We start from the raw sequence: 24,648 nt of genomic DNA on the forward strand, positions 1-24,648 counted from the left end.
GCATATTTGTTGCCACTGGAAACTTCCTTCCAGATCACCTCTGGTCTGTCAGTCACTACACCCCACTGCCACTGCTTCTACTCCCCCTGCTGTTCCCTCCACCTGCTCCCTACCCTGGCCCCAGGTCTGGTTAGTCCACTAGTCACTCACTCACCCTTCACACTGTCCTAGCATCCAGCTCACTTTTCTCCATCGTGTTTTCAGGGTTGTCCTGAGACATTCCATGAAATGTCTGATGAAGCCCACATATGCCCTAACTGCACCTGATTGCGCCAATGGGTAATCCTGATAAACAAAGGAAATGAGTTTAGTCTGGCATGACTTGGTTTCTGTGAAACCATCCTGATGCCTAGTCATCATCACCATTTCCTTTCCTAGGCATTCACAAAGCATCTTTAGTAACACTCTGATTCTGGAGACAAGACACATATGTATGAAAAGTATGTTGTCATATAAGTGCTTTAGTGGTTCAAAGGAGGAATTGATCCATATAGACAGGTGTGGTCTAGAAGAACCTAAAGGTATGGGAATTGGAGCTGGGCTTTGCAGAATGTAGGGTCTGAGTGGTGGGCAAAGGGGAGTTTGGCACCACTGAAGAGAACAGTAATAGTCCAGTGTAGCCCAGTCCTCAGGTCAGCACTGGAACTGAAAGCTCGGAAGGGTCGCCCAGGACAGTGCAGGTGGATGGGAAGAGCCCTGGATTGGAAGGCATGGGTTCTAGTTCATGCTCTTCCACAGTCTCTATGACTTCGGTCTTTAACCTTCCCTGCCCCAGGCTTCCCCAGTCTTTTTGTCTTGGTGCTTGCTTCTGCTCTTCTCCAGGTAATGCTATGATTTCCCATCTCCTCAACTACACAATCTGTGGCTCTCTTATGGTAGTGGTGGGTCATCATCCTTATCTTCTTGTCCCCCTACATCACACTGTATTATCATTGTTTGTCCCTGTCTGTTACCCACCAGTCTGAGCTCTGCTCAAGGGCAAGAACCAGTCTGATTCCACAGTGTGTCCAGCTCCTGGCCCAGCCTCAGTGTTCAATGGGTTTTTATGAGATGACTGGATCCAGCCAGGAGGCAGTAGCTCTCTGTTCCATGAACTTTAGAAATCTGCCTACCTGGAGGCAATTGATCCTACCCTACTATGTCCATTGGAGAGTTAGGACTTTGAGTGACTTTCTGAGAGTTCAATATATGTGGGTCACAATTCATCTGGCCCCAGATAGGGAAGCTCTGATGGGAGGAAAAGGAGTTCCATTTTGTACCCTTTCTACTGTCTATCCCAAAATTACCTCTAGAAACCCCCCTATCTTGGCTTTGGAGCATCTGAGCACCCTGGAAGATAAAGATTATTTTCCCCTCTTTTTGAGTCATTAAGCCTTTGGAAGATAGCATTATGTAGTGGAAAGCCAGACCTGGCTTCTTTTTAAAAAGCAAACAACTTTTTATTATGTATAATTCCAAGCATCTACAAAAAGAATCGTATAATAAATTCCTGCTTTAAATCTCAGCTTTGCTACTTATTTGCTGTGTGACTGTGGGCAAATTATTTAAGGTCTTTGAGCCTCTATTTTCTCAGAGTCTTTGTATGATGAATAATTCAGACACTGTGTATAAAAGCCTTATACCCATGCCCTAACCAGTTTGGCTCAGTGGATAGAGCATCGGCCTGCCGACTCAAGGGTCCCAGGTTCGATTCCGGTCAAGGGCATGTACCTTGGTTGTGGGCACATCCCCAGTAGGGGCTGTGCAGGAGGCAGCTGATCAATGTTTCTAACTCTCTATCCTTCTCCCTTCCTCTCTGTAAAAAATCAATAAAGTATATTTTAAAAAAATAAAAGCCTATACCCAGCAAATGTTAGCCCATTTCCTTTCACCTTGCTTTTCTCCCAGACTCAGTTAAATCATCTGTAAAGTGGAAAAAATAATACCTCTCCTGCTTTGTTCACCAAATTAAGAATTAAATGCATGGAAGTAGTTGGCACAGGGTATGGCACATAAACTGCCCAGTAAAGGTTATTGGTTACCATGAGGCATGACTTGGTACAGGTGCACATGTACCTGTGTGTACATATATTAAGACTGCTCAGTGGTGTGGTCTATGATAAAAGTTCAGGATAAGCCATCAGGACACTGGGCTTCCCAGTTCCCAGTATTCCCAGTTCTGCTGTGCTTTTTGCAGCATTATGGTCAGGGCTCTTCTCTCTCACCTTCAGACTCTGGGAATACAGAGGGAAATTGGTCTGTCTCTGACCTGAGGAGCTAACATATAGACTAACTGTAAACTGGGATGAATTCCCAGGAAAGGGAAGTAACAGGAAGGACAACAGGAGCCCAGGGACAGATGTAGAACACTGAGAGCTGAAGGCATGGGGGAGGCTTCTCAGAGAGGGGCCCTTGAAGAATACGTAATCAGGAGACAGGGGATGGGGTTCCAGGCATGAAGGGTAGCCCAAACAACAGTGTGAGGACAGGGCAGGTGCATGGCTTCTCTGATGTGGTGGGTTATTGACTCTGACTGCTTCCTTGATGAGAGCTCACAACCAAAAAGAATAGCTTGCTCTGCACCTCTAATCATAGGAAAGATTTCCCTTATATTCAATAAAAACATCTAATTGGAGACAGTAAGCAGATTGTTGAAATAGTGAAAATCAGGATGAAGGTGGTAAAGGAGCTAGCAGTCAAAATAGAAAGGGAGAGTGGATGATTACAAAGGACATTGTACAGCCCATACGATCCTTTTTTTTCAATCATTTTTGAGCTTTTTATCTTATTCAGTCCAAAGAAAACCCCTAGAGGTGGGCAGGGCAGCAATCATTACCACCAGAGAAGAGAAGCAATACCCTAGATCACACAGCCAGGGAGTAGTGACCCTACCCCCACCGGCTCCCTGCCCAGTCCTCTTTTATAGGGCTGAGAGCCAGCTGCATGTAGGGGCAGGTGAGTCATGGAAACTGCATTAGAACTGTGGGGTGGGAGGACAGAGTCAGGGAGGAGCTGACAAAGCTGTGGGGGGTGAGCATGTCAATATTATTGATAATAATGGCCTAAGATATTTGTATAAGGCAGTTTCTGTTGTGTGTGTTTTTAAAGCCCTCTTATAGGGATTATCATCTTTGATATTCACAGAGGTAGACAGAGGGCCTGGATAGGGTAGTGTCAAGGGAGGAGGGCGTAGCAGGCCTCCTCTCCCACCCTGCCCCCAGCTTAGAACTGAGAAGATGTGAAACCTTCCTCTTCCCCCACCTCGCCTCCCCCCCGCCCGCCAGTTTCATCACTCTTGTCAGGAAGGGCAAGTGGGCCTCTCTCTCCAACCATTTCCCACCCACAGAGCATCAAGAATGTTAGAGTCTAACCCAGGGGTGGGCAAACTTTTTGACTCGAGGGCCACAATGGGTTCTTAAACTGGACCGGAGGGCCGGAACAAAAGCATGGATGGAGTGTTAGTGTGAACTAATATAAATTCAAAGTAAACATCACTACATAAAAGGGTACGGTCTTTTTTTTCAATAGTTTTATTCATTTCAAATCCGCGGGCCGTAGTTTGCCCACAGCTGGTCTAACCTGACCTAATCTGCCACCCAGGCAGAGAGGTATCTAGGACCAGTAAAGAGACTGGGGATTTTGGCATGGTCACACACTTGCAGTCAGAAAGCTCTTCTGGGGCAGAAAGAACAGCCATGTTGTGTGTGGCCTCAGAAGATAACACCTATAAAAAGTCCATTGGTTTGGTAAATGTTACTGAATCCTGTTATGTGCTGGGTAGCAAGGATAAGCAGTGGATCAGACATGGTCCCTAGCTTCTGAGAGCTACAAGTCTTGGTTGCAGACAGACAATTTTAACACAGCATGATTAGTGCAGTAAGATAGAAGCAGAAGGGCCCATGGAAGCACAAAGGATGATTCCAAACCTGGGGTAGTAGGAAGAAAGGAAACTTTCCTGGAGGAGAAACCTGACTGGGTCTTAAAAAATGAATAGGTATTTACAGGAAGACCAAGGTGGGAGTGGGGCTGGAGAGAGAGGTTAGGGCTCATATGAAAAGGATATACCCTTAGTTTAGTGGAGAAACTCCTTGAAGGGCCATGAGCTTGGAACTTGGTTCTAGGCACATTCAGGGAAGCCAGGTGACCACCTGTTTGGATGTAAGAGGGGAGTCACTTCTTACGGAGCTGGGAGAGCTCACTATTAATGTCTTTTTCCTCTTGGGAAGTCTGTGATTGTGTCAAATCAAAGGCAGGTGCTGTGCCAGAGAAGAGCACGGGGCTTGCTGGGCCCCAGCAGGCCAGGCCTTCTCTCTCACTCACACAATTTCCACTGCCTTATCCTGCCCTGGGTGATAAGACCCAAGCCAGTCACCCTGCCAGCCAGGACCCATGAGCACCCACACCACACCCTACCTTTCTGGCTCAAGCCCTATTGACAGATCCCCCAGAATCTGAAGGAATTCAAGACAAATGGTTAAGAGGATGGAGTTAATAAAATTTGAAAAATTGAGGCCTGTCACTCCACTAAACTTTTTTCAATACCACTGACAGAAACATATTTCCCCAATGAGTGACCTTCCACAGCTGTAGCGGGCAGCGCAGCCGCAGCAGTGCTGCCAAGAAGCCAGTCTGCTATTTATCAAATATTATAAGCTGGGACACACTAATCTAGAGCGGGGAGGGGAGGGGAGGGGGTCCTGCACTAGACTGCCTGGGGTGCTCCAGGTGTTGGCCCCAACCCCAGACAGCCAGTGGGAGGTGACGGATGGCCTGCGATTAGCACTCCCCACCTCCATCCAGCCCTTTCACTTGCTCCCAGAGGCCTGACCCTCTAGACCAGCTGCTCAGCCTGGAGAGGCCCTGGGTGGGAGGCAAGGGGAGGTCAGGCCAGGGCACGGGCCGTCCTGATGCCCCCAGAGAGGGCAGGCGGGTGAGGCCCAACGTGGTTATTTATTGGAGTGTAATGGTTTGTGGCCGTTGGTCGTGAAGGTGAAATCGATCAGTTGTAGAAGTCAGGTTCTATCAATTATTACAGCAATTAGTCAAGTCAGAGCATCAGAGCAAGGGTGTGGGGGCTGGGGGCTAATATTAGATGGACATTATCCATGGTGCCCCTGCCTCAGCCTTCCTAAAATGGGAGCAGACGCGCTACCCTGAGGCTCCAGAACCTTGGGGAAACTCTACTGGCTTCCCCCCTCGGAGGTGGCTGGGGTGGAGCCTGACTGAGAGCTTCCTGGTCTAGGGACAGGCCCAGCACCGCTTTCAAAGGCATCTCTGTGCCGGTGGTCCAGGTGCAGGGATGTCCTACCTGTCCCCATCCCATTCTCTATGAGAAGTGACACTGCTCTACTAGAAATTACTCGGTGGCCAATGTTTATGGCTCACATTTTTCATTCTGTAAGCAAATATAGATCACTGACAGCACTTGTTTGAAGCGGTTAATCTCACCCTCAGTTCTCCCACTGTCTTCCTCTCTCCCCTTGTCTTTCTTTCCCTCTCCCCTTCTCTTTCCCATTTTTTCCCCCTCTTCCATTTCTCTTCTCTTTGCCCCTCTTGTCTTTCTCTTCTCGGTCTCTCCCTCATCACCCTTCCACTCCAGCCCATATCTAGTGACAGAGCTCCCCTTGAGGCTGCCGAAAACACTCTCCTCACTAGGAAGGCTGTACTTTATCCTGTAAGGAGTGAAAAGCCACTGAAGGATTTTTCAGCAGGGATGTGTCCTGGCCGCCCAGATGGCAGAGTGGAGAATTGGAGTTAAAAAAAAATTCCGGGGGGGGGGGGGAGGTTTGACTCCTGGTCTAAGGAAATAACCAACTTTGTGACCTTATTTCAGTTCTCTGTACCCAGTTTCCATGTCTTTAGCATTTTAATTTCTAACCCTCAGGATGGTTGTTAGGATTAAATGATATAATATATATAAAGTGCAGAGCACAGTGCCTGGCATACAGTAAGTGCCTAGTAAATACCAGCGGCTATTATCACCACTTCTAGATATGTATCCAAAAGACATAAAAACATATATCCATGTAAAGACTTTGTACACAGATGTTCATAGCAGCATTCATAATGGCTGAAAGGGGGAAACAACCCAGATGTCCATTGGCTAGTGAATGGATAAGCAAAATGTGGTACATACACACAGTGGAATATTATCCTAGCTAATAAAAGAGAAACATGGTAATTGGCGTACGACCGATACCCTTTTCATTGGCTAATCAGCGAGTTATGCAAATTAACTGTCAGCCAAGATGGCAGCCGGCAGCCAGGCAGCTTGAAACTAACATGAGGCTTGGTTGCCTCAGTGACGGAGGAAACCAACGTTCCCCGCCTGCCGCTGCCTCTGAGCGGGCAGTTTAAGAAACTCTGTAACAAATACGCCCAACTTCAGCCAGCAGATTGGCAACATTGTAAGCAAAGGCCAGAAACCTACTTTCAGCCGGAGGCCTAAGAGCTGGAGCCAAGCCTCAAGCTAAAGCTGGCCCAGAATTTAAAAAAAAAAAAAAAAAAAAGGAAAAAAGGAGCGTTTGGGAGTTCAGTCACCCCCAGCCTGAAAACAGCCCTCAGCCCCTCACCCAGGCTGGCCAGGCACCCCAGTGGGGACCCCCACCCTGATCCAGGACACCCTTTAGGGCAAACCAGCCGGCCCCACCCATGCACCAGGCCTCTACCCTATATAGTAAAAGGGTAATATGCCTCCCAGCACCGGGATCAGCAGAGCCGCGAGGCCTCCCGGCACTGGAATCAGCATGACAGGGGGCAGCACCCAAACCCCCTGATCGCCCTGCGGCTCTGTGTGTGACAGGGGGCGGGGCCACAACCTCCCTATCCGCCCTGCTCTGTGCCTGATAGGGGGGAGCTCCCCCCCTCCCCCCACGGGCCCTGCTCTGTGTGTGACGGGGTAGAGCCATAACCTCCCCCTCGGCCCTGCCCTGAGTGTGAGAGTGGCGGCGCCCCAACCCCCTGATCCGCCCTGCTCTGTGGGTGATAGAGGGCAGCACCCCAACTCCCTGATGGGCCCTGCTCTGTGCGTGACAGGGTACAGAGCCCCAACCCCCCTGATTGGCCCCGCTCTGTGTGTGACAGGGGGTTGCTCCACAACCTCCCCATCGACCCTGCCTTGAGTGTGACAGGGGGCGGCGCCCCAACTCCCCAATCAGCCCTGCTCTGAGCCCAACCAGGGGCTGCACCTAGGGATTGGGCCTGCCCTCTGCCACCCGGGAGCAGGCCTAAGCCAGCAGGTCGTTATCTCCCGAGGGGTCCCAGACTGCTAGAGGGCACAGGCCAGGCTGAGGGACCCCCCCTCCCCCCCCCGAGTGCACAAATTTTTGTGCACCGGGCCTCTAGTCAACACTAATAAAAGAGAAAAATGGTAATTGGCGTACGAGCTACCCTTTTCATTGGCTAATCAGGGCTATATGCAAATTAACTGCCAACTAAGATTGGCAGTTAACTGCCAACAAGATGGCAGTTAATTTGCATATGTAGGCACAATGCAGGGAGGCGAAAGGGAAAGCAGGAAGAAGCCCCCTGCCACTGACAGTGATTGGAAACCCAGGGGGGAGCTAAGAGCTGGGGGGAAGGACAAAGGCGGCCCTGGGGCCGCCTTTGCCCTGCCCCCCAGCCATGATCGGAGAATCAGGTGCCTTTTCTGCCCTGGCCAGTGATAGCAGGAAGTAGGGGTGGAGCCAGCGATGGGAGCTGGGCACGGTCGAAGCTGGCAGTCCCAGGAGCTAGGGGTCCCTTGCCTGGGCCTAAAGCGAAGCCCACGATCGCGGGGCCTCTGCAGCTGCGGGTCCCCGCTGCCTGGGCCGGACACCTAGGCCAGAGGCATCAGGCCTGGGCAAGGGGCCGATCCTGCGATTGGAGGGTGATGGGGGTCAACGCCTGAGGGCTCCCAGTATGTGAGAGGGGGCAGGCTGGGCTGAGGGACACTCCCCCCCCCCCCACACACACACACACACACACCCAGTGCACGAATTTCGTGCACCGGGCCCCTAGTTCAGGCATAAAAAGGAATGGAGTACATACTACATTCATGTGGTAGCATGAGTAATACATGCTACAACATGGATGGACCTTGAAAACATTATGCTAAGTGAAAGAAACCAGATACAGAGGCCACACATTGTATGATTCTATTTATATGAAAGATCAAGTATGGGCATACCTATAGAGACAGTAGACAGTGTTTGTTGGGGATGAGGGAGATGGCGAGAAGGGGGTAGCCTTTGATAATGATTATGAGGTTTATTTTTGAGATAATGAAAATGATCTGGAATTAGATAGTGGTAATGGTTTTACAACTTCGTAAATATATTTCAAATCACTGGATTGTATACTTTAAAAATGTATGTGAATTATATCTCAGTTTAAAATTATGAATATTCTGTAACAATTCCTATTAGAAAATAGGATTATGTATAAAAGTATTAATTGTGTTATTGATAATAAGTTTCCTTGGCCTGGATTTTACTTCCTGCACTCTGCCCCTTTCCCCTCTTCCTCTAAACCTCTTCCTCTGCAGCCCAGGCAGACAGCCACATGTAAATGCTTAATGTTTGCTGTTGCTAATAAGTACATAGGATTTTAAGAAGCAGAGAGCTTCCATAGGAATGGTTTTATATTATGATATAAATGTTTCCACAGTCTGGGATTGAGAAAGGGTGATTTTTAACAAACAGTGGCAGTACACACTGACAGCCTTACCTGGGTATTTAGTGTTCCCAGCCAGCCAGTTACATTCTTATGGCAGAGACTGCGTCTTAACCTTTCTTCACTTCTTAGACAACACTTCCCTACCAAGAAAGATCAAGGAATGTTCCATTTAACACATAGTTCTTGACCATCTGCTGTGCTCAAGGCACAGCTTTCTTCTCATGTTTCTCTCTTCCTGCCTTGAGAGGAGTGCCTTTGGAGCAGGGCCAGTGATTCTTCTGTGTCCCCAAGCCCCACTCATTTAAAGTTTGCCAAATTGAATGGAATGGACAGTTTTTGAAGAGGAGAGTAAGGTGCTCAGACCTGGGCTTTGGAAAAGAGCTTCTGACAGCCTCGGGGTGGAGTAGCCTTTCCTCCATAACTGCCAAGCCTTGCACACAGAAAACACTGTATACAGGTTCAACAGCTGCTGGCACTTAAAAGAGGGAGAAGGTAGATGGATGGCCCCAGGCAAGCAGCTTCTTTTTGTCATAATTTGTCTTCAAATCACAGGAACTAATGATTGGAAGGAAGCTTGCCTATAAGCACACACTCACCAACAGCTAGTATTGGTAAGAGTCTCGAACTGAACCTGGGCTGGCACAGCCAGGTTGCTGGGGATGGCCACACCCTTCCAGAGGACTCTGCTGACTCTGGCAGGCAGGAAATGCCAGAGAGAAAAGAGCATTAAGAGAGAGAGAGAGGCCTACCAGCTGGTGTGGCTCACCTATTGAGCATCGACCCAGGAACCAAGATGTCATTGGTTCGATTTCCAGTCAGGGCACATGCCCGGGTTTCAGACTCCATACCCAGTGGGGATCAGTGATGTTTCTCATCTCATCAAAGTTTCTTTTCTTTTTTAAAAAAAATCCTCACCCGAGGATTTTTCCCATTGATTTTTAGAGAATGGGAGGGAGGGAGGAGACAGAGAGAGATATACCTCAATGTGGAAAGAGACATCGATTAGCTGCCTCCTGCATGCACTCTGACCAGGGACAGGGATCGAGCCTGCAACCTAGGTATGTGCCCTTAACCAGAATCAAACCTGGGACCCTTTAGTCCGCAGCCTGATTCTCTATTTACTGAGCCAAACCAGCGTGGGCATCTCATCAAGGTTTCTATCCCTTTATCCTTCTCCCTTCCTCTCTCTAAAAATCAATAAAATATAAAATAAATACAACCTAAAAAGTAAAACGTTTACAAAGGGGGGGGGGGGCAGAGAGCAGAAAGAAGGGAGCCTTTTAATTGTTTTTTGGGACATCCTGTGCTCTAGAAAGGAACCCTTTTACATGATTTTTGTGAATGAATATTCATCTGTATATGAATGTGTTAGATAACATGAGTATTTTATTTATTGATTTTCAGAGAGAAACATTGTTTTGTTCCACTTATTTATGCATTCATTGGTTGCTTCTTCGTATGTACCCTGACCAGGGATTGAACCCGCAACCTTGGTCTATCAGGACGATACTCTAACCAGCTGAGCTACCCAACTAGGATATAATGGGAGAATTTTAATGACTAAGGCCATTGGGGTAAAGTAATCTTTATGTTTGGTACATTTGTTGGCATATTCAGCTGGTGTATTTGTATGTGCACAGCACACCTGTGTGTTACACCTGTGTGTAACACATCTGTATGTGTAGTAGTGTGTGTAGTATGTTTCTGTACACGTGGGAGCCCCAATACTCTGACCTCTGTGTCAGAGAAGGCTAAGAACTCTCCTCTCAGAGGAACTTGACATGTTCTTCCCACCATTCTACAGTGTCTTAAGTTTTTGTTGCTCTACATTTCCACAGGCATTCCTGACAATAAAATCAGGGTTCAATCCCACTGATTGCTCACAGAGCCTCTGACCGCCTCTGACAACCTCTTTCTCCTCCTCCTGCCAGGAGCCAACCCCCTACAGAGGAATGAAATGGGACACACACCCTTGGACTATGCCCGAGAAGGGGAAGTGATGAAGCTTCTAAGGACTTCTGAGGCCAAGGTAAGTCTCAGAGAAAGGAGAAGGCCTGTGGGCACTCTGAGGCATTTAATCTTTCACTCATTAAATTATGTCAGGCTTCACACTTCCTTAGGTGATTATTGTCTGTTGAAAACAAATCCAACCCCTAGTCTCATCAAGAATAGGAAACTGTTCCTGTTGTAACCAGGAAGAAGCCTGAGCCACTTTTTGCTTCTGAGGATTAACCATCAAATTTAATTTTTGAGATGACGGACCTCCTCGTTCCTCTTCATAGGAGGGGAGCTAGTGAGACAAACTCTTCAGCCCAGGCCTCATGTACCCTATAGCCTCATCAGGTGATTCTCTCCTTACCCCTCCTCTAGAACCATTCTCTGACCCTCCTCTTCACACACACTCTAGAGAACCATATACAGTCTGAGACCTCCCCGCAAACCTTCATCTTAATTTCATCCTCTCACCCAAACTTTCTAACTCCCTAAAGACTCTTCCCAGCCGTAACCGGTTTGGCTCAGTGGATAGAGCGTCGACCTGCGGACTGAAAGGTCCCCGATTCAATTCCGGTCAAGGGCATGTGCATTGGTTGCGGGCACATCCCCAGTGAGGGGTGTGCAGGAGGCAGCTGATAGATGTTTCTCTCTCATCAATGTTTCTGACTCTCTGTCCCTCTCCCTTCTTCTCTGTAAAAAAATCAATAAAAAAATATTTTTTAAAAAATAAAATAAAATAAAATAGACTTCCCAGCCACCAAGCTGTAGCTCAGGAACTACTTGGCACAGTCCAAGAACTGGAATCACAAATCTCAGAGTTGGCAGGGACCTCAGAAATCATCAAGTCCAGTGATGGGAAATCATGCCAAAGCCAAACCAAATAAGTCAGAGGAAAATAGAGCTGTTCTGGTTGAAAGAGAGGCAGACCTACTCCTTTCCTGGCCTATCCCTCCCCTCCTGAGCAGCTTCCTTGGAGGCTCTGCTGTGGGGCAAACATTTTAAACTCTGAAATCAAATGACTCATTTTACTTCTAGAGAAATTGGAGCCCAGGGGTGTGATGTGGCTTGCCTTTGGTCCCAGAGTAAGTTAGCATCAAAACTGAAATTAATAGACTTGGACAAAGTAAGTTTAGTGACCGGACTGGAACTGGAAGACCTGGTTCCTGACCCTGTCTTATGCTCTTTCCAGCATCATGGAGTCTCTTGTTGGCAAAGTGCCCTGAGATGATTCTGTGTAGCAGGTCCCACCTAGTGGCAAATACTCTCTGCCTTGAGAAAAAGCACTTAGGTCACTGCACTGAGACAGGATGTAGGCTGTGATCCCAGCTCCATCACTTACTGAATGGGTGACCTTGGGCTAGCACTTTCCCTCACTGAAGCTTGGTTTACCTCTGTGAAATGAAAACATTGGAATAAATTGTTTCTAAAGTTCCATTCAATATACGATTGTCTGTCTGCCAGTCAGGATAAACATATGCTGTTGTAACAACCCCAAATTTCAGTTGTCTAAAAGAACAAAGATTTATTTTTGCCTCACACTGCATGTTCATTGTGGGTCGGGAGGAGAGGGGGGAGGGAGTGTGTGCTCTGCTCATTACAGGCACTCAGGGACCCGAGTGCAGAGCATCCATCCTGTGGAACCATGCTGATTGCATGGGAAAAGAATTTTCTGGAAGATCTTGCACTGCAGCTAAATGCACAGTCTGGAAATAGGACCCTCTACTTCCACTCACAACTCACTGGACATACTAATCCCATGTTCCTGCCCAATCGCAAGGAAACAAGAGTGAACTTACCATGTGCCTAGAAGGGGGAGAACTGGAAATACTTGGTAACCAGCATTAACCACAGCTTGTCTCCTTGGAATCCTTAGGAGACCATCTTGCAATGTTCCCTCCGGAGAATGAGAGGAGTTAGGAAGGTGGACTGGCTTTCACGGCACATTCCAAGGGGCACTTGGGACCAGCAAAGAGCAGAAATTCCATAGAGCAAATGCTTCCTTCCCTTTGTTCAGATTTCCTACCCCTAGGAGCAGCCCCTGAAGTCAGGTCAGCTTTCCCGTGTGCCTTAAGGAAATCCCTAAGCATGTTTCAGATAACCTTGGGGACTACGTCCCAGTCATAATTTCCCCTTTCAGGCCTAATTATTGTCCCCTGAGAGCAAGCACTGCACTTGGCTAAGAATACAAATTATTTGTCAGGTGATGTGATACAGGTCAGGCTCTGTTCTGGTCATGTAAGACAAGGGAATGGGCCTCTTGGTGCCAGCATATGTGGACGGGTTAGAGCTGCTGAGGCACTCTTAACAGAATTTGGCTGACCAAGAAATGGCTTGATGTCGGCCACAAGGCAGTTAACAATGGCAGTTGCATTGCTCTGCCAATCAGACTCTTCTGGACCACAGAGAGCAACTGCAGACACTACCTTCTGAGTAGACTGAGTTCTTAGAGTCTCTGTAAGGAGGGCAGTAAGGGGGCGAGAGGAACTGCCTGAAAAAATGCTGAAGGCAATAGGGTCATCTGGCCCTGAAGACAGATTGCACTTAGGCACAGGAACGGCTGTGGGTGGGAGGGGAGGAGATTCATTCAGCAGCAAAGCTAGGACAGAGCCAAGCTTAGTGGGTGGCAGCTGCAAAGAGGAGCTCCCTAACAGAGCTGCCCGGTAGAGGCTAGACAACCATTTAGAGCCAGCCCTCGGCTTCTGCAGCCTCTCAGCTGGAAGACTGTTTTTTGTCACCTCTCTGCACTTGATCCCTTCATCCGGTCTGGACTTCCTACATCTGGAATGTCTAGCTGTCCGCTCAACATTTCCACCTGATTGCTCTGCTCTCCCATCAGATCCTAACCAGCTGAACTAGCCTTCAGCTCTCCCTGGATGTCGGCATCATTGTCTTTCTCTCAGTTGCTTAGCATCTATGTGGTCACCCATTCTTTCTGCTCTGTTTTTTTCCTCCAAGCTGCAAAAACTACCTCTTCAAAACTGTGAGGCAGAGTTTCTGGGGAAGAGCACTACGTTAGACCTGGGTTCTGTCTCCCTCTGCCAGTAAGAGAGCAGCATCTGCTCCTGAGTTCAGGCCCTATATTTGTAACGTAATGACTCAGGCCTAGAGCTTGCTGAGGCTCCAGCCTGAGACTGCATCTCCTGGCTCTTTGTCTAAACATGAGTTACCACCACTCTGACCTTATCTTACTCCTCTTCTATCCATCCAGTATCCTCTGCCACCCAGCTCAGCCTCTTCCACCTTCACCTACCACTGTGTAGTCAAATATGGGCTCCTTACAGAAAATGTGTAATTATAAAAGCTATCTGTCCCATCATAGAAAATTAGGTAAAATAAGAGAATTAAATAATTCGGTACATATTTATAAGTGACATCTGCATGTCACGCTCTGGGCTATGTGGGAAGAAGACAGATGGTGAAACACTGAAGGAGCTCACAGTCTGACAAGGAGACAGGCAAGCGAACCATGAGACCACTGAAAACCCAGAGGTGGCCTCTGATCCTGCCTGGGAGACCAAGGGAGGCCTCCTGGAAGAGATGTCAACTAGCTAAATTTCAATTAAAAGCATTCTAGTCCTTCTACCTATTTGTAACCACTATTAATATTTTAAATTATTTTTAATAATAGTGAGTACCATTTATCAATGTATCCAGGCACTATGCCAGGTGCTCTAATATATATTTTTTCTAACCCTATAACAAACATATGAAGCAGCTCTTATTATTCCATTTTACAGATGGGAAACTGAAGCTGAAAGAAAGCAAGCAGGTGACTTAGAGAAAATCAAGTTGTTACAAATAATTATTGAAATATAAATAAGAGATTTCTTCTTATGATACTATACCTTTTCTGGACCATACCTATATATATTTATATAGGTGGACTTTTTGTATATACCAAGGATCTCAAACTGGCAGCCATATTTTATTTTGCCAGCTAGAATTTTTTTAAATGTCAATGTAATGCTTTAGAGCAGCAGTTCTCAACCTGTGGGTCGCAGCCCCTTTGGCGGTTGAATGACCCTTTCGCAGGGGTCACCTCAGACCATCCTGCATATCAGATATTTACATTACGATTCATAACAGTAGCAACATTACAGTTATGAAGTAGCAACGAAAATAATTTTATGGTTGGGTCACAACATGAGGAACTGTAGTTAAAGGGCCAGAAGGTTGAGAACCACTGCTTTAGAGGTTGGAGTGTGGACTGTCTAGCCACAGGCCTTCCCATCCCCTATTGTAAGTGCTTGTCTGTCAAATATGTATATTTCTACGTGACTCTCAAGGTGTTTGAGTTATGATCTAGTTCCTCATTTGGGATCTTGCTTTTTTCACTTAATGTTATTTCTTGATGACTTTCCTATTTTAAAATTATCCATTAGCCTATTTTTTTTTTTATTCTGCCTTTCAAAAGGTGTTGCTTATCTAAAATTTCTGTTACCTTAATTGGCCCAAATGAGTTACTCCTCACTGTTAGTTTACTTAGTTCTCTCGGCCTCTTTGGGACCCCCAAGAAGATCCAGAGGTAGATGAAGCCCAGCTCCTGTCCCCTGAGTGGGCCATGTGAGGAGCATGGGGAGAGGCGGGAATTCCCAGCTCTAATACCCACAGACTGACTTATGCCTTAGGGGAGGGGGTCTACACAGATTTTGTGGGGCTCAAGAAAGCATGGGTCTCCTCCAGGCAGAATGAGCATGTCAGGCTTCATAGAGAAGGTAGCCTGTGATCTCACTAGATCAGGGGTGGGGAACATCCAGCCCGCAAAATCATTTGGTCTGGCCCTGCCAAGGCATTAGGGGTGAGTTAATTAAATGTTTGACCAAATACAGCAGGCTGATTTTTAAGTTAATAAATGTGTATGGCCCACAAATGATGTTTAAATATCCAAATGGCCCTTGGGAGAAAAAAGGTTCCCCACCCCTGCACTAGATGGAGAGTTTAATACTTAAAGCGTAGACCATTTTCATGTCTTAACTAAGTGACGAAGGAGAGGTAGAAATATATCTCTGTGCACATGATGGCAGATAAAACAAAAATATGGGGAGCTATTCCATGATGAATATTCAGCTGAGGGGGACGTGCTGGTGCCAGCCCGCATCTCTACTCCCAGATCCTCACTCCACCGAGACTCACGAGGAATTTATTGCTCATTTTAATCACACCCAGAGAATGAATTGGCAGGAATATTAGGCAGATAGACCTATCATATATATTTTATTTGCATATCCCAGTGACAGAAGCACAAGCACATTTCCTATGTCTATATTTTTTCATTTGCTTCAGGGGTAGCTTGGGATGCAATGCTCCCCTGGGCCCCCCATTCAAGGCTTCGAGCCTGGGTGCTCCCATCAGAGCTGAAGAAAGCTTTCCAGGAGGGAAGGGGTGAGGTATGCAGGAGGGTAGGAGGGTTATGTTCCTTCTGGTTTAGGGTGAAAAGGGGTTTCTTCCCTTCCTTTTCCAGCTTGCTCCCTGCTACGCGTCTCATTTTGAGTGCTGGTGCCTGGCCCTGTGCTTAGTCCTGTGGGGATGAAAACACTATCTGACCTTCATTACAGGTTTACTATGGGCCAGACAGTGCTTTGCTTTATGGGGACAGGCTTTGTCCTTCCTTTGTTTTTAACTTCTTAAAAACTTTTTATTGAAATATACTCGTATAAGGCACCCATAATATTAGTGTAATAGGCAAGAAATAAACTATTACAAGCACGCAGAAGCTCACTTTCTACTCCCTTCCAGTACTCCCCATTCCCCAAGGGTAAAATTATACTGGGCTCTTTTTCTTTTATTTTTACATGATTTCAAAAAAAGAGTACAATGACTTACTATAACACTTCATGCAGACTACCAATCATTAACATTTATTACACTTGCTTTATTACTTAAATATGCATAAATAGAGAGAGAGAGCTATATCTCTTTTCTGAATCATTTGAGAGTAATTAATACATTTTAAGCCCCTTTATCCTTAAATACTTATATGAATTTTCAAAAAAACAAGTACATTTTCTTACATAACCTCAGTACAAGCCTCAGAATCAGAGCATTATATTGATCCCAACTACTCTACAGATATTATTCAGATTTCTCCAGTTGTTCCAATAATTCTCTTTACAAGAAAAGAAAATTCGCCTAGCTGGTGTGGCTCAGTGGTTGAGCGTTGACCCATGAACTGAAAGGTCACCGGTTCAATTCCTGATCTGGGCACATGCCTGGGTTGCAGGCTCAATCCCCAGTAGGGGGCATAGAGGAAGCAGCCAATCGATGTTTCTCTCTCATTGATGTTTCTGTCTCTCCAAAATCAATAAAAACATATGTAAAGAGAAGAAAATCCTGGGTCCCAAGTTGGATTCAGTTGTCAATGTCTCTTTAGTCTTCTTTGATCTGGAACGGTTCCTCAGTCTTTCATTACTTTGATATTCTAACAAGTACAAACCGATTATTTTGTAGGCTGTCCCTCAATTAGGGTTTATCTAAGGTTTCCTTATAATCAACTCAGATTATGCATTTTTGGCAAGAATACCGTCTGGTGTTTGTTTTCAATAAATTCATTAGGAAGTCCTATGTTAAAAGTAGAGGTAGGAAATTTGTGTTTTAAGTCTCATTTCCCTGAATAGATTCTGAACTCCCTGAAGGCAGGGAACAGGTCTTATCTCCAGGATGAAAGTGCAGGAGCTGGAGTCAGGCTACAACCGTTAGTGTTCTGTCTCTATTATTTGCTACCAGTGGAACCTTGCTTTAATTTACTTTACCTCCTTTTTTTTTTTTTTTTTTTTTTTTTGAGGGATGAAATCCTCTGAACTTCATAGGGCTGCAAGGATTAGAACAGCTGGTCCCAAGTCAGGCAAGATCACCAATGGATGCTAAAACTAGTGAATGGAAGTTTGAGGAATAACAGAATATTTACATTGCCTCAGATTTTTACCCCACAAGATACTTATTAATTACAAAGGGGAAAATGATAGAGGAGAAACCTGGCACCAACCACACCAAGTGATCAAAGTTAACGTCACCAGTTATAGGATACAGAGTATCAGGTGCTTCCTGGTTTGATGCACTGAGAAGAACACAACTCATTTTCTCACTTGCCCCTTTTAACCTTCTCTCACCAGTCTTGTCTCTGGATCAACCCAGCTATTTGCAGAGGAGTGATATGACCCGATTTACATGTTACTATTGCTCTGGCAGCAACAGGAGGATGGTCTGGAAGAGAGGAGAACGGAGTCCGAGATACTGATGGTAGTGATGACCAAGTCTGATGGGACTGATGCCTGCTCTGTGCCCAGTCTTCCTCTCTAGGAATGTGTCCTTTATGAGCCAGTTCAAGAAACTTTCATTCCCGTCTCCTTTCATCGGCTGTGCATCCCTTAGGCTCCTTTGTTGGATCCCCTGAGTTCACCTTGTCGTCATTCCTCCCACTCAGGGTTCTTTACATCATCCCCCTCCCTAGTCTCATCTGTTGCCCCTTGGTCCCTTTTGTTGACCTCCCCACCCAGCTCTCTGTGATCCCCAGCTTCAGGGCATAACTATGATGTGAGCTGGTGTTGGAGTCAAGGAGCCAGGAGGATAGGGCATATCTGAGTCTGTGAGCAGCCAGTATGTTCTGTGGCCCTGAACTCTCATGAGCGGCAAACTGCAGCTTGGCCTCTCTTCTCTTCCCTCCACCATACCTATCCCATTCTTGCCCAGAGTCTCATTATGCCTGCCACCCCCGCCCCAGCTACCCTCTCAGTGAACACACTGCCAGGTTCATTATCAGACCTTTTCTCTAAGGGATGTCCAACAGTAATGGTGCCTGACATACCCCCTCTCCCTGTAACACTCCCCACCTCTGAGCGAGCCCAACTAGGCTTTGCCTCGGCCTCCCAGCCCTTTCCTGTAAATGCACTCACAGCCAGGAGGGGTGCCATGTTAAATCAAGAGTGATGGAAACCAGTGGCAGCAAATATCCAGCCAAGATGCAGCATAGGGAGCTGGTTGCTGCTGGCTCCAGGTGAGGGCTTCTGAAGCTAATTGCATATGGCTTTTATTAAGAAGATGATCACTCCCCCACTCCTGCGCTCCTGGGTGGCTTCTTCCTAGTGCCTCTCAGCCCAGTACCCTCTGCTTCTGTAGGCTGGGTCACCTACTTATCTTCTCTTGTGGAGCCCTGTCAAAGCATGGCCTTGACCTTAGTCCATTCCTCCCCATTTCCTCAAAAAGCCAAGAACAATAGTAGTCCCTATTTATGGAACCCTTCCCAAGTGCCTTTTCCCCTCTCTTCTCTTTCCCAAGAAGAGTATATGCAAACCAGGTATTTTCCTTTTCTAGGTTCTTCCACTGGCTAGCTTTCACAAGCCTGGGCTCATATAGTTAAAAAGTCATTCATTCAGTACATTTTTTTATACAAAGCCTGTGCTAAGCATTAGGAAAAGAGAATGAATCTGTAACCTATCTGGTTTAATCTCAGTATCCTGTACATTTTTATCCAAAATTCTGCATTTTCAAAAGTTTTTCTGAATAAATATTTAGGAGTTCATATATCTCCACCAGGCTGGTGGAGAATCGAGACATGCTTAGATTTAGGCTGTAGGTTAACTCTTTCCCAGGACTATCTGGAAAGCTCCTGAGAAACCACCCAAATCACAGTGTAACTTTTCCCCACCCTGACCCCCATAGAAGTTAAGGACCCTTTCTCCTTGCCCAAGAAAATAACAGGAATTCTAAAATAGCCTGAAATCATGACTCTGAAGAAGAGTTACAGGAAGTAGAAATATTTCCCTGGAGAAGACAAGGAGGCCATGAACATTGTACCCAAATCAAGAAAGTGGTGACAAAGTCATGTTAGGCTTAGCATGCAGCAAAGGAAAAAGGTAAGTTCTATGAGGCCCACAGATCAATGGAGGAATTCTGTACCACGTAACGAAAACTGATAGGCAGAGATGAGCCATAGTAGGTGTCCTCGGACCCCTGTTGGTGTTGGGACTGTGCCCTGTTGGGCTCCTAGGGGAAGGAGTCAGGGGCCACTTCCAGGGCAGTGGGGGCATCCAAGTGGACTTAGCTCCTGGCTTCTACTTGAGCCAGAGCAACCATTCTTTTTATGTATGGAGCTCCACACAGATTACATTATTTTAAAGAGTTTTGGTAAAGAGTTCAAATAAATAAATAAATGGCACTGGGTTACATAATTATCAAAATGCAGTGAAGGAGAAGTAGCATTTATCAAAGGCCTTCCAAGGGCCAGCTACTGTGCTCTCCTCCCCTTGAGTCTCTTACATACCACTTCCACATACACATTCACTGTGTGCCAGAGACTCTGCCAGGTGCTTTGTATACACTATCTCATTTAATCTCCACCAACATCCCCAAGGATCCTGCAAGTTAGGTATGAATACCAGCCCCATGTTATAAATGAGGAAAATAAAATTCAAGGAGGTAAATTAACTGCCCCAGGGTCAGCTAGCTAGTAGGTAGGTGAGGTGAGGTTTGAATTCAGGTCTGTCTGGAGCAGTTTCTTTGCGCTACATGCCTTGTGCCACTGTGAGCCAAAGGAGGAGCCAAACTTCAGATGGGGACAACTGTAAGAATTAAATATGATGCTATGACCAATCAGAAAGAATATATGGCCCTAGCCAATTTGGCTCAGTGGATACAGCATCGGCTCGCTGAAAGGTCCCAGGTTCAATTCCTGTCAAGGGCACTTACCTCAGTTGCAGGCTCGATCCCTAGTCAGGGTGCAAGGGTGCATGTAGGAGGCAACCAACCAGTGTGTCTCTCTCACATTGATGTTTCTCTTTCTCTCTTTCTCCCTCCCTCCCTCCCCCTTCCACTCTCTAAAATCAATCGAAAACTATCCTCAGGCGAGGATTAACAAAAAAAGAAGAGCCCTGGCTAGTTTGGCTCAGTGGATAGAGTGTTGACCTGCAGGCTGAAGGGTCCCAGGTTCAATTCCGGTCAGGGCACATGCCTGGGTTGCATGCTCAATCCCCAGTAGGGAGTGTGCAGGAATCAATTGATCAATGATTCTCTCTCATCATTGATGTTTCTATCTCTCTCTCCCTCTCCCTTCCTCTCTGAAATCAATAAAGAAAATACTTTTTTTAAAAAAAGAAGAATGAATATATGCACCCCTATGTTCATAGCAGCACAGTTTACAATAGCTAAGATTGTAAATCTTAGCCCAAGTGCCCATCAGTAGATGAGTGGTTTAAAAAAGCTGTGCTATTTACACCAGGGAATACTATGCAGCTGTAAAAAAGAAAGGATCTCTTACCCTTTGAGACAGCATAGAGGGACCTGAAGAGTATTATACTAAACAAAATAAACCAGTCAGAGAAAGATAAGTATCACATGATCTCACTCATATGGAATCTAATGAACAAAATAAACTGATAAACAAAATTGATCCAGAGACATAGAAGCATGGAACAGGCTGACAGATCTCAGAGGGAAGGTGAGGGTGGGGATGGGGAGAGATTAACTGAGGAACTTATATGTGTATGTATGCATACCCCATGGACACAGACAATAGTGTGGTGAAGGCCTGGGAGGGGCGGGTGTGGGGTGGCAGGGATCATTGGGGGGGAAAGGCATATCTGTAATACTTTCAACAATAAAGAAAAAATTTTTAAAGAATAAAATAGAGGAAATAAAAATACGATGCTGTGTATAAAACACTGAGTACAGTGCCTGGCGTACAGAAGCTAGTCCACAAATGGTTGTTATCTCATTCAGTTGGCAACATGTATTGACTCTTTCTGTGAGCCCGGCCCTGTGCTAAGTGCTGGAGCTATAGAGAAGAATACAACTTAGTCTTTGTCACTAAGAACTTTATGGATTAGAAAAGAGAGAAACAGGCAGTCAAATAAGTGCTCCACAGGGCCTGCGGCAGGCAGGAAGTCTTACAAGAGGGTTCTTAGACAATACAGTATTGAAGCTGAGATCACCAAGGCACTTGGAGGTGGGTGTGAGTGGAGAGACTTCTGTGGTGAGGGAGCAGAGGGAGCAAAAGGCTTAGAGGTGGGGATACCCATCACTGAGGAGAAGTGAGAAAACAGACCCAACAAACCAGTGGAGACCAGTTTCCATCGCTTCGAGCTCCTTCCATGGTCTGCCTGACTGACTGTAAGCTGGCCAGTGCACTAGCTGGAGCTGTACCAGCCGGCCTGTGTATTTCTCACCATCAGAGCCTTCTAGCCTAGTGGACCGCGTGCTGAGAGGGACTGGGTGGGCAGGGAGGAGGAGGAGGAGGCAGATATATGACTAGAGTCGTCAGAGCCAGGTGATGTATGTGGCGCCTGAGGGAGCTGCACAGTGACACTCTGGATTCCAACCGGCAAGCGTCGCTCCACTGGGATCGGCGCCGAATTATTGCTCCACATGAAACCCCAGGACTGATGGGAGCTTTCAGTTACAGACTGATAGCAACAACCAAAATTGGATTGTTTGCTATTTATTTTTTTTAACTTCTGTCAAGGTCACTACCATAACAGGAAAACACTGCCCAAGCAGCAGGTATTTTTCATCCACTCTGCCCGCAAGAGCAATCTGCAACCACAACTTTTGTGACAGGGCCTTACCTTGGCAGCATGCTTTCTAGAAGTCTGTTGGTGTTTAGAGGTCTGAGGGAAAGAGAGCCTCCTGAATTCTCTACTCCAAGACCTGCTTTCTTCCCCTGCCCCCCAGCTTCCATAAGTGCTTTCTCATGGTATCCGTGCACTCACCCTTCCCCACTGGTCTCCAGAGAGTCCCACAACTTCCACCTAGCCCACTACTCCAGCTTCTGCAAGCTTCCCGTCTCCCAGGAAGCCTACACCCCAAAAAATGTTCCATACTTTGTGTATCCTTCACTTCTTTTTCTGTACTCCTACACCACCCAGTCTAGCTGTTAGTTCCTCTTTATATTGTCATGTATGCATACCCCATGGACACAGACAATAGTGTGGTGAAGGCCTGGGAGAGGCGGGCTCAATTCATTTTTGCAGTCATTCACTAGATGCCTCCACTGTGCCAGGACTTGTGCTAGAAATAGTGAAAAATAGTGCCTTCCCTCAGGGAGCTCATCACTGATTTTAGAATACAGGCTTATACAACAAACTTGTTTTCAAGTAGTTGGAGTGTTGTTGTTTTTTTGGGGGGTGGTGGTGGTGGAGGAGGTGGTAGTGATAGGCACAGGGCTAGGAATGGGCATGCATGCTTTAGAACTGTGAGGAAATTGTATGGTTCTGCCTGAGCAATATTTGTGCACAGACCCTGCCTCACCTCCCCGGCCCGCCTTTGAGCTCCTTGAGGGCAAGGCCTTACTCTCGTCTTCTTCCTCGCAGTGTGACCAAGCTCAGGAGCTTCTGCCTTTACTGAGATGGACCACGCCCAGGCCAGCACATGCCAAATATTCAGCATCACTAGAACCTCCCAGGGGGCAGAGCACAGTTCTCTTCCTTCTCCCCGCCCCACCTTCCCATCATGGGGCCCAGCACATAGCAATTGCTGAATAATTGTGTTTAATTGAAATGCGGTATCATTGAAGTGGAGGGTGTTCATAGCTCTGGTTTGAAAACCAAAAAGGTTTTCAAGAGAATAAGTGGAAAGAATACTTGCTGAGCACTTGCTACATGCCGGCCGTGATGCTAGGCACATTATATAGATCATCATGTTTAATCCCTCATTAATAGATAAAACTGAGGTGAAGTAACTTGCTTCAGGTGATAAGCATATTTTGTCAGTGATAAATCTGGCATTCAAACCCAGGTCTTTTGTCAGACTTCAGAGTCAAGGTTTAATTCAGTAGTGGTACTTATTTTACTAGCAGAGTTAGCCAGCACTCTGAGCAGTGGCCACCTGAGATAAGGAGATGGGGTGAGGGGTAGAACGAGAGGACTGAGGGAGGACTGGGCCTCCAGGGGTCATGAGCCAGAGCTGTGAATCCTGACCCCTGGGGAGCCAGGCCTGTGTTTTATCCCCTGGTCAGGGATAGAATAAAACCAGGGTGCTGCTGGGCCCGGACTCCTGAGCACCTTGCTCTCTCCCCACAGTACCAGGAGAAGCAGCGGAAGCGTGAAGCTGAGGAGCGGCGCCGATTCCCACTGGAGCAGCGGCTGAAGGAGCACATCATTGGCCAGGAGAGTGCCATTGCCACCGTGGGTGCAGGTGAGCACGGGAGATGCTGGCGATGAATGTGCATCCTGATGTCACCACAACCGTATTGCATATTATAACTACACTTTTCGACATACTTTCTATGTGCCAGGCATTGTAATAAGCTCTTTGCATGTGTTCTGTCATTTAATCCTCCCTTCCTGTGAGGTTGGTACCATTAAGTCCCCATTTTACAGATTGGGAAGCTGAGACACAGAGCACTTAAATAATTGCTCAAGGCTGCTTTTCCTGTGTTTACAACTTAACTCTGACCTTCATCTGGTCCACTGTTCCCCATGCCCCCACTTTTCAGGTGAGGAAACAGACCTAGAGAGGAATGAGAGCTTGTCCATCACTAGTAATGTAGCAGCTGAGCCAGAACCAGAACTTTCGTCTTTTGCCACTGCCTCAGTTGTAGATAAAACATCCTGAACAGTCTTGAGTGCTTTCTTCTTCACCTCAGAAGTCTTATGTCCCATACTTTGACCCCTGGGAGCCAGACTACCCACTGGTATAACCCCTCATCTAATAGCCCTCCTGCCCATGCCGAACCCACTGGAAAGAAATATAGGACTAGGGTCTGCTAAAGATGGTGGCCTCTCCATTGTTTTCTGACCCAGATACATGACTCCCTGAGGGTGATCTCGAAGGCAGCAAGGGCAGCAGAACCCATGCCCAGCTTAGAAAAGGGGACATCCCCAAAGGCAGGCTCTCAAAGCATGGTCTCTAAATCAGTATCATCAACATCCTCTGGGACCTTGTGAGAAATGCAGATCTCAGGCCTCACCCCAGACCTATGGAATCAGAAACTGGGAATGGAGCATAGCAACCCATGTTTTAACAGTCCCTGCTGGTAATTCTGATGCTCAGCTCAAGTTTAAAAAACTCTGCCCTGCTCTGTTTCGGTCA

The 24,648-nt window shown here is 46.7% G+C and overlaps 1 protein-coding gene across 3 annotated transcripts in view; it reads left to right on the forward strand.

Moving 5' to 3' along the window:
- Positions 1-24,648, forward strand: part of CLPB (ClpB family mitochondrial disaggregase) — a 165,643-nt gene that overhangs the window by 110,870 nt on the left and 30,125 nt on the right. For all 3 annotated transcript variants that reach the window (XM_059708558.1, XM_059708557.1, XM_059708556.1), the window contains 2 exons: positions 10,566-10,663; positions 23,637-23,751. In XM_059708558.1, coding sequence (XP_059564541.1) covers positions 10,566-10,663; positions 23,637-23,751 — 213 coding nt within the window. The remainder of the gene's footprint in view (positions 1-10,565; positions 10,664-23,636; positions 23,752-24,648) is intronic.

The sequence above is a fragment of the Myotis daubentonii genome, chromosome 9 (genome assembly GCF_963259705.1).
Source record: "Myotis daubentonii chromosome 9, mMyoDau2.1, whole genome shotgun sequence".
NCBI lineage: Eukaryota > Metazoa > Chordata > Mammalia > Chiroptera > Vespertilionidae > Myotis > Myotis daubentonii.